Source organism: Paramormyrops kingsleyae, chromosome 23, assembly GCF_048594095.1.
Source record: "Paramormyrops kingsleyae isolate MSU_618 chromosome 23, PKINGS_0.4, whole genome shotgun sequence".
Classification (NCBI taxonomy): Eukaryota; Metazoa; Chordata; class Actinopteri; order Osteoglossiformes; family Mormyridae; genus Paramormyrops; species Paramormyrops kingsleyae.
The window spans coordinates 15226228-15239277 of record NC_132819.1 but is presented as its reverse complement, the minus strand read 5'-3'; the positions used below and the strand labels follow the sequence as shown (position 1 = coordinate 15239277).

Below are 13050 nucleotides of genomic sequence, written 5' to 3'. Positions count from 1 at the left end.
TCTGTGATGGACACCCACAGCGCCCTTCATCTGCATGGGGGGTGGGGTGGGGGGGGGGTGTAGAATAGATCAGGGGGTGGCTACAGAGACATGGAGTGACAGTCACGGCAGAGCGACGCCCAGCACCGAGGTCTACGGAGGAAGACAGCCACGGCACGGCCGGACCCACAGGGAAAAGCCACTCTTATCTCAAACAAGTCCTTCAGGCAGGAACAGTAACCTGGATCCTAATTACAGAGGAGTGGGTGCTGATAGCAGCATAAGAGGAAACATCAAGAGCAGGCTGACGTTTAAACACTGAAGCACCTTCCAGTGACTTTCCTCAAGACCTGCTCATTTCCTTAACCTTGTTAGGTCACATGACCGCTCAGTGGGAGCAGGTCAATATATAAAAAAGGAAGCTAAAGTTGACTTTAAGATGCTAGAAGCCAGTATATCGTCACACACACACACACACACACACACTGTGTATTTATGTATATCTATATATATGAAGATGGGATCGACAAATTCAGATGGAATCTCGAAGCGACTCGTTTCATCTTCGGGAAGCGAGATGGGTAGAGCACTGAATCACTCCTGAATTTTAAACTGATTTGCCAGATGCTCCGAATTCGGACAGCATCAGCATCAGACAAATAGGGAAGGTGTCCCAAGGACAGGTCAGGCCCCGTGGGAGAGGATAAAAACAAAACAACAAGATCTAATTTATGTCCACACCTAAAGCATCCAGAGGCAAAATACCTACTAAGGAAATGAAACAGTCAACGAGATCATCTGTACCTCTGTACAAGATACTTCAGCCAAGATACTTCACACCAGTAAAATATCAATATTAATTATATCTATATAGCTATATATATCGATTTTAAAACTGCTTTGGACAAAGGAGAACATGGCTACAGCTGAGCCTCAGAGCTGCTCACATCCCTTTTCTTACCACAACCCATTCATAAGGTTGCCACCTCTGGTCAACTGGCTGCCTTGAGATTTTCAACCGGAGACAAGTCCGCATGTGGAGACAAGCCTGAACTACCCCAACGCTTTAAATGTAGCTAACTGTAGGTTTATAATGGAATAATATAGATTTGGCGTAAGATTTCTTGCGTGAGCATGAGAGTCTGAAAGCGTGAGTGTCACGGCAGATATGTGACAGCTGGAAACCCTGCATTAGAGGGAAATACTTCTAGCACAGTCCTGGGGCCGGGGGGGCTTTTGTCCAGGCAAAATGGGGGAATCCGAAGAAGGACATTAAACTGCCTGAGGACCAGGATCTTGCAGGCCTGGCACTCATCAGACTAGAAGTCACTTGATAGCCAATCACACCTCTCCAATCACAGTCCCGTAAGCATGTTTGGAAAATGCCCGGTGTCCAATGGCAAGGCGAGAAAACTTCCAAACACTGTCACACTATGCCAGACGAAATTCATCTAGATGATTCTACTCGCCACTTTTATCACACACAGATGTAGAACGGCGCTTTGAAAGAGAAGCAACTTTATCTAATTGCAGACAAGCAGCCAGAAATAAACAACCAAGGTACTTCTGCTATTTTGATCACTCAGCATCACCTCTGGTGCATCAAAGCAGATTGTGTGTAAATATAAAGAGTATGTAACCAAGAATATATCACAGTGAAGCCCACAGTTGATGATTACAGCAGACCAGCTTTAATGACGCATATACAAGCATAAAACAAATTATTATTATATTTCATATTTTACGAAATCAGGAAGGTGTTTTCCCAAAGGGAAAAAAAACCAAACCGAACACAATGAAAGAAAAAATGGGACATTTACAAAGGTTGTAGTGGTAAAGTGTGTGGGGGTTTGCTTTCTGCAAAAGAACCTTGAAAGTGTGTGCGATACCTAGGCTACATGACATCCATAAATGCGGATTGGATAAACTGTTACTGAGGAAGGACTGACTCATCCTTCTTGTCTGCTTCAGTAAATATTTGATGCCAAAGACACTCAAATTCACGCGTTAAGTGGAAATCACAGAGCACACACTGTAAATTACAGCCGCATAAGCCTGCGACGCATCTGTATTAATCTATTTGGCGACTGATACTATTTTTAATGGCGTTAATGCGATTAAACCAAACAGCATTTCAAGGAAAAATAATTACAAGGCAGCTAACCGTACTAAAATATGTTGTCGTGGTATCCTGTGATTTAAGTAATGACACCGTAATATGAAGCTGTACCGAACACTTTAAAGTATCTTAACTGAAACTGCTTTTAGGGAAGAAAAAAAAACATTTCCACTTATTTAATAAACAGCAATCGAACAGTGGGCTACTTCACAACATATTATGCCGCGATCAGCAGGTAACTCCATTAAAATTTAGGAGTCCAGACACATTTAACAGGCATTGCATTTAACGAATAGCATGCATATAAAAACTACCACTGAATATTTTTATAATTTCTAACACTCCAGCACCGACTAACTGGGCAGGTTTCTGCGAATATCTACATCATACATCAGCGATATAAATTTATTACAAATATTATTAATAAAACGACGCCAGCTATATTGATCTCGCTGCTATTATTTACTTGGACTAATAAATATGCCGTTCGCCTTTTAACAAGACTAATTCGTTCAAAAATAGTACACTGGGCAGTTTAATCATGTGTGGTTTATACATTTTGACCGTGGTAAAGAATTAGTTCTAATAAAAAATGATCAGTCAAATGTTTAACGGATAATTGCAGGTTTCAGAAGTACGTAGTAGTATTTTTTTATGTATTACTGATGTGAACAACAGTCACGATTGTCCATATTTTCAAAAGACACGGTATAGAGCCCCTTCAAGGGTGTCAGAGATATTACCTAACAAGAAAGTTTCCCAAACTCTGTCCCAGACGGGCCCCAGCCATCCCCTGTGGTGGTGCACTCCATTTCCCAGGCTTATACAAAGAAAAAGTTTCGTGCCTAATCTGTAAGGATGTATTTCTAAACACCGCAATTCCCTGTTTAAACATAATCCGCTTTGAGTCGCGACCTTTGCGAAACGCAATCTCACGGTTTCTGCCTGCGGCAAAACGCGACAAACATAATATGATCTTATTGTATTAAAACGGAATTCGTTTTCCCTTGCAGCTTCACCAGACTCCCAAACAGCACTGGACGGAGCGATCGCGTATTGCCAAACATCAGACCACGCTGCCTCACTCACCATGATCAGGGGGGAAAAACCAGGATTGCCAGCGTTACAAAGTATCATTCAATCAGATCACGCAGCAACGAGTCGCGGATAAAAACACGAAGTTTCCCACGTCGCCCGACTCACCTGGGACACCAGCGGAATGAGTGTCTGCTCCACCGACCGAGTTTTAATCTCAAGCCCGGAATCAAAGTTACTAACGTTGGTGCCGCAGGGAGATGAAGCCATGCTCGCCGTTCTCTTTCTTTCCCTGGTGCAACGCACGGTTAAAGTGTTTCGCGCGACCACTTCCTATCAGAGAAAGGGGAAATGCTGGGAAAAAAAAAGAAAAAAGCCACCCTTTCGGCGCAATCGGGGACTTTCTCCGGTTCCGATTCAGCCGATACGCGCCGCGCACCAGCGATCAGAGCCTCGTTCCGGCAGCGTTGCACTACGAGCGCCCGGTTATGTCCATGTAGTTCTTGCAAGTACAGGGAGCATTAGAGCTCAGACCGCACTGCCGGCTGCTGCAGCGAGGCTGGAAACACAATCCGGGACCAGGCGAGCGGTGACTGCCTTTACTTTGCCTGGAGCAGCGCCCGGTGACGACATTCCCCAGCTAATGACCCTTCTTTACAAAGGGACACTAGACCCACTAGGCGTTAAGTATTAAACAGCCCGAATATATGCACAAAGTTAATGAGAAAGTCTGCACTAATGCACACGAACGTCGTCAATGTATTTTCTGTAATACATGCGAACATGTATTCTCGTCTACGGTAATCTCTCACCAGTGTCATTCGACCCATACACTCTAAACAGTTCGGGATTAAGTTTCTTGATCTTGCCAGTTCTTTTTCATAGACTGTGTATAACCAATCGGATTACCTTTATAGGACACATATTATGACCGTGAATAAAAACAATTCCTACCAAAATGCATGCGCAGTTGTACAATTAGACAAACATGATCATTTTATATTTCTGAAAGGATTTTATGGGATTTTCCAATTGTATTCGTGACTAAAGAACTATTTTATGTCCTGGAGTTTATATTGGAACCTGTTGATTGCTCAATTAACTGCTATATTCTAACAAGTAAAGTGTTAAATGCTTTAAAGATTATGCGATATCCTTTGCTGAGATTTAGGGTTCACAAAATCAGTAATTGTTTGTCGAACTAGTTTCGCATGTAGTGTAGGCCTAGTCCATCATTACATTGTCCACAGTCTGCCAGGATCGCATCTTTTGTATCTGACATGAGGAAGGATCGATTGGAAGAGCACGATCGTAAAATACGGGGGGGGGGGGTTGTAAACCACACCCCCCATAATCAAAACCCACCAAATACAACCCCCCATTTTAAATGGTTGGAGACCTAAATCCCCCAATGCTCAACCCAAAATAATGCCCTTTTGCAAGAGTACTGTACTTTGAAGACTGGTAATTGTATAACAAGGGAGAAGAGGACGAAATGATTAGATGATTAGGAAAATTGTAGTTATGTAAAGTGAGAAAGTAAGAATTACACGCACACACTCTTTTTCTGCTATAATTACTTAACTGTGGGTTGGCTGCTTACGGGATGGATGGACTCATTGGCACAGAGCTCCAGATTAATTAAATATTGTATTACATATGCAATTTTTATAGCTTTATGCTAATTGCCTCATTATTATATGAATAACAACATGTATTGTCATGTACCTGAGTATAAATCTTACTACTTGTGTATGTTGCAAACACGACTGTAGAAAAGTTTATATTTTTATATTATACTAATTATTTAAATGTTTGTTTTGTCTGCTTCAGAAATCTGTGGAGTTATGATGGTCTTGGGTTTTTAATGACACGATCGCCGTCGCTTGCCAGAGCTGACAGAAGTTCATCAGCCAGGGGACATATAAGCCTATCCTGCGAATTGATTATATCAACTCTGCCTTCCAGTGTCAGCACAACACACTGCCATTAGACCCAAATTATTACGGGTCTGTACTCGCAAAACCTTGATATTTCTTTAGTTTCCCGAAGCTTGGATTATTTTATTATTTATTGGATTGGTTCATTTTTAATCTGCGCTTTTCCCTTTGAGCCTTTATAAAATCAGCTTTGGGTTGCAGGAGTCTTCTCCGTTTTTCTTGAATGCTTATATGTGGCATGGGGGGGTGAACAATACAGCATTATTTTAGCGATTTTCAAAGCTGTCACTTACTAATGAATTCTATTGTAAAGTGCCCTGTAGGAAAAATTAGTATTAACTACGCATCCTACCGAGCTCTTGGAGAATTCATTAGAAATGGAAAAAATTGTCCGACGAAACATCTTAGAATTGCGTGATTATACAAAGACATCATACCATTTCAATGAGCACAAAGTAGAAAATATTTCAGGGTACTTTATGTCTGCTGTTATATAACACAGAATTACTCCAGGCTGGGCTACTCGAGGCTGCTGCGTGTTCACTGAGAGGTATGTTACTTATGCATAAATGTCTAGTAAAGACAATTCTTTTCCCATTTATAAGTCATGCTTTTGATGCTGTCTATTCCCAGTAAGAGGTATATACATTCTCATTAAGAGACAACGGCAAATATTAGAGGGAATTTCCTGATGTGAAATGGCTGGAAAATTCCAAAACGCAGATTCTCGTCTAAAGATTCTCGTCTAAAGTGTTGGCCAGCCACTTATCTCCGTTGGAAATGCTCATACGCCCGGGATAATTACCATATCACGGATTAGAAGGAGACGTCAAGGTCAGGGAGACTCGCGGGGAGGCGTTTAAGATGACTTAAACTGGTGTTTAAGCTGTGTGTGACTTTGACAAAGGTGTTTGTGTACTTTGGTATTCCCGCTGGATCTCGCAAGGAAATGGAATGTGTGACGGTCTGGGTGTTCATTATTCAGCACTGAAAATAGTCGTGCGGAGTATCAGCCAGCATTTATATACCGCCCCGACATAGCGGTCTAAATTTACCCAAGTGTTTATGTATGTTTATGTTTTACTTGGGATATTGGCATCAGTGTGGGGGCTCTGAAGGGGTACGATTATTGTAGGCCCTTTATTAAGACTGATGTTAAATTACACGCATGCATCCATCCATCCATAACAGTGTATCAAGGACAGTGTCACAGCGAGTCCAAGAAGCAGGGGGCATGGTGCAGAAGGCGCCCTCTAAAGGATGCAAGTTGCACACGATGGGGGAATTAAGAGACGCCAATTCCCCTGTCTTTTGAGCACGAGAATCACTGAGCAACTGTTGCGCACCCTTTATTGGATTATATATACTAAGTTATGTATTCTAAATTCCTGAGAAAAAGATGCAATCTGAAGTGAAAAATTTAAAGAAATGTCTCAGTGTAAGAGGTAAACAGAGCTAATTTTTTCCATTTCCTAGGTTGATGTTTTCAGCAACGGTACATTCAGTATCTCTTTGCAAGTACAGTATGTTAACTGGTTTTTATCTTTAAACTCAAAAAAGTGCAAATCCTTTATGATCTCCTTCAGTTAGGTCATGTGCAAAGAAATATTGTTAACTGGGATCAGGAAATGATTAAAGGTCTGGTTAAAATGCCAAGGATCATCGAGCCAATTCACCGACGGAATGCAGTTTTTCCCCCCAAATAGGGATTGTCGAAAACAGTGAGTCATTGGGTTCAGCTCGCAAGAGTCTTCTATGTTGTTATTTCGTTGATGCTCCGTGTCGTTATTATGAATGCAGTTGAAAACTAGAGCGGAAAAATATTCCTAATTGAATTTCTAGAAGGAAAGTGGTAGGCAAATTTTGAATGAATTCGATTTGTGCCCATTCCGGCTCTGTATCAGGACCTTCCTTTCCACCTCATTATAAAAAAAATACAATGTTTTCCTTAAGAATAAGTTCTCTACTAAGACAATGTCTTAATTTACAATGGAAATATGTAACGCGACTCACGAGCGCTTGCCTTTAAATGAGCAAGACAACATTTTTAACAGCCATTTTTGGACTGGTGCACATTTATATTACACTTCCATAAACATCCATAGTAACATGTTTATAATGTTAAAAGACTATAACAGGCTCTAGACTCTCAGCTATGCAGAAACAGTACAATTTCATCCTCAAATACAGAATCAGTTAAATGCTTCCACTCACCAAATGGTGAATCACGGTGAACTGACAGAATCTTTTAAGAGATGAGGAGGTTATCCTGAAGTGGAGGAACTTATTCATCTATGACATTGAGAGCGTCCACCTCTTCCCTATTAAGTGCGTTTGGACTTGTTGGTTCTGAACTACAGCATCAACTGAATATACATAAACTGCACAGTTTAAGCTAATTTTTATAACAAGTAAACAACAAAAATGTAACATTTATTAATTAAATTAAGTCCCTCGTAAAGCTTAAAAATACCTTTAAATATAGCTGTTTCATCTGTGCAAGGTTTGTTTCTTTAACCTGTGTAGGTTATTTTCAGGAAGGCACACTGTGTAAATGCTTTATCAGACTGCACCGGTGTTGTTTCCTGCTGTGCCACAAGGGGGAGCCTGCAGGAACATAACATGCTCTCCAGATCTAAACAGTAACGTTAAGCTAAAGGTTTACTACTAGCGTTTAGTATGATGCCGTGTTTTTTTTTTTTTTTTAATCATAGACAGGATCACCAAGCTGGCTGTGTGATATGTGCCCTGTTTTCCATCAGTGTCCTTCTCCCAGGCCCAGGGAAATACTGCATGAGCTCGAGATGGAGCCTCTGGCACCAATTTCCTCAGTCTGATCACGGCAAACAGGACTCATGTGAGTCATAGAGAGAACTGAACAATTATGGCTGGGAAGTAAGACGTGACAGGGGCTCCGTGTTTCCTGCTGGAGGGGGTGAGTGGTGGGGGCTTGAGAGAGAGGTAGAGAGACATGGAGAAAGGGAGAGAGAACGAGAGAGGGAGAGGGATCGAGAAAGGCTGAGAGGGAGAGAGAGAGAGAGAGAGAAAGAGATGCAGCAGTTGTTATGAAAAGAAGGATAAGCCATGTCACTGGGCTCCCCCTGCTGGTTGCCAGGAAACACAGCTCTTGACCTTCCTACCAGGTAGAAGTGCTCAGGTGGAAAGCCCCCATCACAGCATCTTTATTCATGTGGGGGGGGGGACTGAGCGTGCTTAATTACCTGCAAACAGCCCCCGCTGCTGAAGGCAGCCTGCAGCCTGCTGCTGCTAACAGCCGCTAATCGTTTGGTCCTGTTTGCTGTCGGGTCCTGAGGCGTCTAAATCGCACAGCACTTCCAAAACAAAGCCATCTGTGCCCCAGGGTTGGGGAAGCTGTTTTTAAAGGTGCTTTAATGTCATGAGGAGCTAACCTTCATGTATCTCGCAGCGTGTGAGATCTCAGAAGATATACGACGGTTGGCAGTGCCATCACACGTCCATCTGTCTCATTTGGCTGCTTTGTAATTAGGCCGATTTTACAGGTAGTTGATATATTTGCAAGAAAAGTTGTCTTCAAATTCTCAACCAAACTCGGTATGGTGCATAGCAAACGCCAACCAAAACTCTCAATCAACCAATCAAACTCTCAACCAAACTCGGTATGGTGCGTAGCAAACGTCAACCAAAACTCTCAATCAACCAATCAAACTCTCAACCAAACTCGGTATGGTCCGTAGCAAACGTCAACCAAAACTCTCAATCAACCAATCAAACTCTCAACCAAACTCGGTATGGTGCGTAGCAAACGTCAACCAAAACTCTCAATCAACCAATCAAACTTTCAACCAAACACGATATGGTGTGTAGCAAATGTCAACCAAAACTCTCAATCAACCAATCAAACTCTCAACCAAACACGGTATGGTGCGTAGCAAACGTCAACCAAAACTTATCAAACTCTCAACCAAACTTGGTTACGTGCATAGCAAACTTCAACCAAAACTCTCAATCAACCAGCTGAACTCAGTATGGTGTGTAGCAGGTCAGCGATCTACGCCCATGTCCAGAAGGTTGTAATTTCAAATCCTGCGGTCAGTGGAATAACAATATCACCATTGAAAAAAGTTTGTTGACCTTCCGATCACAGGTGCATAATCCAGAGCCTTTTGCTATCAAATTCTGTGTAAGTTAAAGGTAAATATTGCTGTACTGGTAATCTGGTAAGTATATGTCTATCTCATGCACACATATTCTGAGCTATAAGCAAAGTAATTTGTATTTCCATAAATGCCAGCCTGTGAGCAGATACATTTTAAACTCTCCTGTCACTGTTCCCACAATGAAGTGTCAATTTTCGGTCTGTTTGTACAGCTTAATAGAATTTTTCCATAAAAAAAAAAAATCATATAATATGTCATTCAGACCCCCGCAGCTGAAAATCTTCTCCTGAATTCGGAAATTAAATGCACAAGCCTGCAAATATGAGTTGACACTTCATTTATTGTGTATCTGAAATGGGAGATCTTCAGATGAAAGAAGGATTGATTTAACTAATTGTTCAGCCAATTGAGAGTAGGATGTTGGGAAAAAAATGGATTATAGGAGTTGTTGCAAATGTGCCAACGTGTTGTCAGAGTGCATAACTAATGAGAAATAAAACCACCCTCTCTCATGCCAGCTCCATTGTTATGCTTTTTTAAACTGCTTTAATTACAATCTGCCTCAGCTGTTCTGCAAAGGAAAACAACCTTAATTCACTTAATGACAGTGACTCCACTGCAGGCTCTTGGCTCAGGAATGAATGACACGTGCGGTTCCCCGACGCAATTTGTTGTGCTGATGAGATCTCCAGTGGTGCTGCTGGGGAATTCAGATGCAGCCGATCCCGGCTACTTCCTGCATGCGAACTGCTGCTGCCATTAACTGATGGAGGGTAAACACAACGCTTCCAAGCTGGCTAGGTAAGGCACCGATGGAATACAGAATCACTGTGAGCCTGGAGACTATCCCAGGATGCACTGGGAACATAACCCTAATCCCAGCCCTAACCTTGGCCTTAAGTAACCAAACAAAATACAAGACTTCTGCCATTTTTAGTTTTTTGATCAGTCACAGATTTTAATAAAAATGAGTTTCCGAAACCGAAAAAATGTTCCCAAAAGGTCAAAATAATAGGTTTTTATCGCATGTTGGGAACATTTGGTTGCCACAAATGAGCACACACACACAAAGGAGAATTTAGAGTCACCACTGATTCACCAGTAAATCTAAGTGCCCGTTTTTAAATACTGAAGATTCACGGTCCTTGTTGGCCATGTGCAGCAGGTGCATTGGAGGGCTCAGCTGTTCATTGTCTAAAGATAATGCAAAGCAGTACAGACAGCGCAAAACAATATAGCAAGAGAAAACTCGTGCAGACACAGGGAAAACATGCAGACTCCAACAACTGCGGGGGGGGGACTCGAACCCCCAACCCTGGAGTTCAGCTACAGTGTTACATTAACCCTAAGGCACCATACTGGCCTCTAAGTGTTGCACAGATGTCAAAATGAAGCCTTTATCTGAAACCCTGCCCTTTCTGGCACGAGTTCTGCAGCTCGCAGACGAACGTGGGACGGTGCCAAATCAGAACCGATGCCCACCCGGAGCGGTTTCCGGCCTGGATGACAGCTTGCGTCCTCAAAGGCGAACGCATGCGGCGGCTGGCGGCCAGTCACGCTGCCGGAGCAGCTGCGCTTTACGAGCGCGCACAAAGCATCATTTTAATGGAAGTATCTGCAAACATCCCGCTGGCTTAGCATGTCATGCCTGGAGGGGCTTCCGGAAGCCTCTCTCGACAGCCAGATGAAGTAGACGGCAGTGGATGCAGTTTCCGTGGACCCAGCATCTACTGCAGGACCTATGGTTCCAATCTTGTATTGTATACAAAGTGATGACAGACTAGAAATGTTTCCAGATAGAAGCTGCAGACTGCAGACCTAGGGAAAACATTTAAAGCTTAAAATGGATTATTAATGTATTTACTCACTTTGTTTTGTAGTAAACTGTGTGTAAAGGTGTTGTGTATAACAGCTCATTTCTCTGCTGGCTTTGAAGCCAGACATTACCCTGGCCGCATATTTTTGTCTTGGCTTGGCCGTCCTTGTCCCCTCCACGCTGTCTGATTCGTCATTACCCTTTGTCCCCAGGCTCTGGCAGCAATGAATTTTTCAACAGATTTTCATCCCGTCAAACGTTTGACCAAACCGGCTGTGACAAAACTGTCACTGAAGCCTGGGGACGGCTGTCAGGGAACGAGGGAGCTGGCCCATCCCTGGTGTGGCTGAGAGCGGCTGTCAGTTGCTGTTTTGCAAAATTAAACTACTCTAACTCTGTCCCTGTTAAGGGCGAATAGGGAGGCTGACCTTGTAATCTCAATATGCAAGACTCCACCCCTTCCTCTCACTCTGTCCCCGCTAAGGGCCAATGGAGAGGCTGACCTTGTAATCTCAATATGCGAGGCTCCGCCCCTTCCTCTCACTCTGTCCCCACTAAGGGCCAATGGAGAGGCTGACCTTGTAATCTCAATATGCGAGGCTCCGCCCCTTCCATTCACTCTGTCCCCGCTAAGGGCCAATGGGGAAGCTGACCTTGTAATCTCTAATATGCTAATATGACTCTAATACTGCTTACACTTGTACTTGGATGTTCATTGGAAGCTCAGCCTAGGTGCATCTATGCCTAATCGACTCCTTGGCAGCATGTATGTTTGTAATGTGCTGTTTGCCTCATTTTGCTTTGGCCTAAATAAAAATATGTTAATGTAACTGATTGAGAAAATCATGACAATTAAAAAAAAAAAGCTTTGTTTAAATGTCAGCTGAAGAACTGAAGAAAATTGCTATTTCCAAATTCATTCTGAGTTTACATATAGACTGCAATTTAAAAGAAAAGCGTTAGGGAACTTTAAAAGCATCTATTTGGCACCAAAGCTAAATTAATATTTGGGTGTGACTTTCTCTGTCAAAACTTTTGCCTCTGGGACTGAAATGTGAGGATCAACAATAGATATCACTCTCCTCTTAAATGGTATGGAGAAACAAACTAAAGAAGGGGGGAAACAGCCCCATCGAAGACGTGAAGACAGGCCACCAAGATGTGGCTAAAGAAGTGTGTACAAGTTCCAGTGATACCATCAGCCGACGGTGAAGGCTGACATGCTCTTGAAGCCCCGGAGCATCATGTGACCTGTCTATTTGTGTTTGACCCGTGGGTGTGGGCATGGTATTCCGTTGTCAAGCACAACCTGGCAACAGCTGGTGTCGGGCACAGGGGACCTTATTAATAACCACAATGAGAAACCAGCACCTCCAGAGGCAGCATAAGAAATAGTGCTGTAAACCTTGGACTGTTAATAACACGGATGCTGTGAAAATGCTGAATCCGGTTTGGCTTTGTGACCAACAGAAACATTTTCTGTGGATGATGCCGTACGACAAACTGGGTGATACAGCCACCCCCCATGAAATGTTTGCTCAGTTGTATTCCAGAGGAGGCTGTCACTATTCATTTTAATCCACAAGCCTTAAATCTAACAATCTCAGGACTAAATATTGTATCCCCATATGTTGTTTATCAGCAAACATGTGCTTAAATGGAACTTTTTAGTTTAGTTAAATGAAGACGTTCTCTTCAGTGATATGTCAACTGGTCAAAAGAATTGTGTTTCCTCTGTATAATAAGGCTCTCTGTGACCATAATTGGTTTATTTCAATTGCCTAATTGGAAAATCCATCCATCATCAATCCATTTATCCTGGTCAGGAATAAATCAGAAATCAAATCGATTTAAGAGTGATTAATGATAAAAATATCTAGCCAATGCAAATGGCATACAGATAGTACAGATTTCCTCTGGCTCAGGTGTCCTCCCACAGTCCAAACCAATGCAGTTAGGCCAACTGGCATTTATAAATAGCCTATAGTGTATGGATGGGTGTATTCGTGCCCTCTTATGAAC

At 42.5% G+C, this 13050-nt stretch overlaps 1 protein-coding gene across 3 annotated transcripts in view; it reads right to left on the bottom strand.

The window, feature by feature from the left end:
* ctnnal1 (catenin (cadherin-associated protein), alpha-like 1) overlaps positions 1-3936 on the bottom strand; it is a 37658-nt gene extending 33722 nt beyond the window's left edge. For 2 of the 3 annotated variants that reach the window (XM_023811937.2, XM_023811938.2), the window contains exon 1: positions 3302-3935. In XM_023811937.2, the coding sequence (XP_023667705.1) occupies positions 3302-3403 (102 nt within the window). In that variant the 5' untranslated portion in view covers positions 3404-3935. Of the gene's footprint in view, positions 1-3301 lie in introns of all 3 variants that reach the window. The other variant, XM_023811939.2, reaches the window with a different exon arrangement.
* Positions 3937-13050: the final 9114 nt, after the last annotated feature.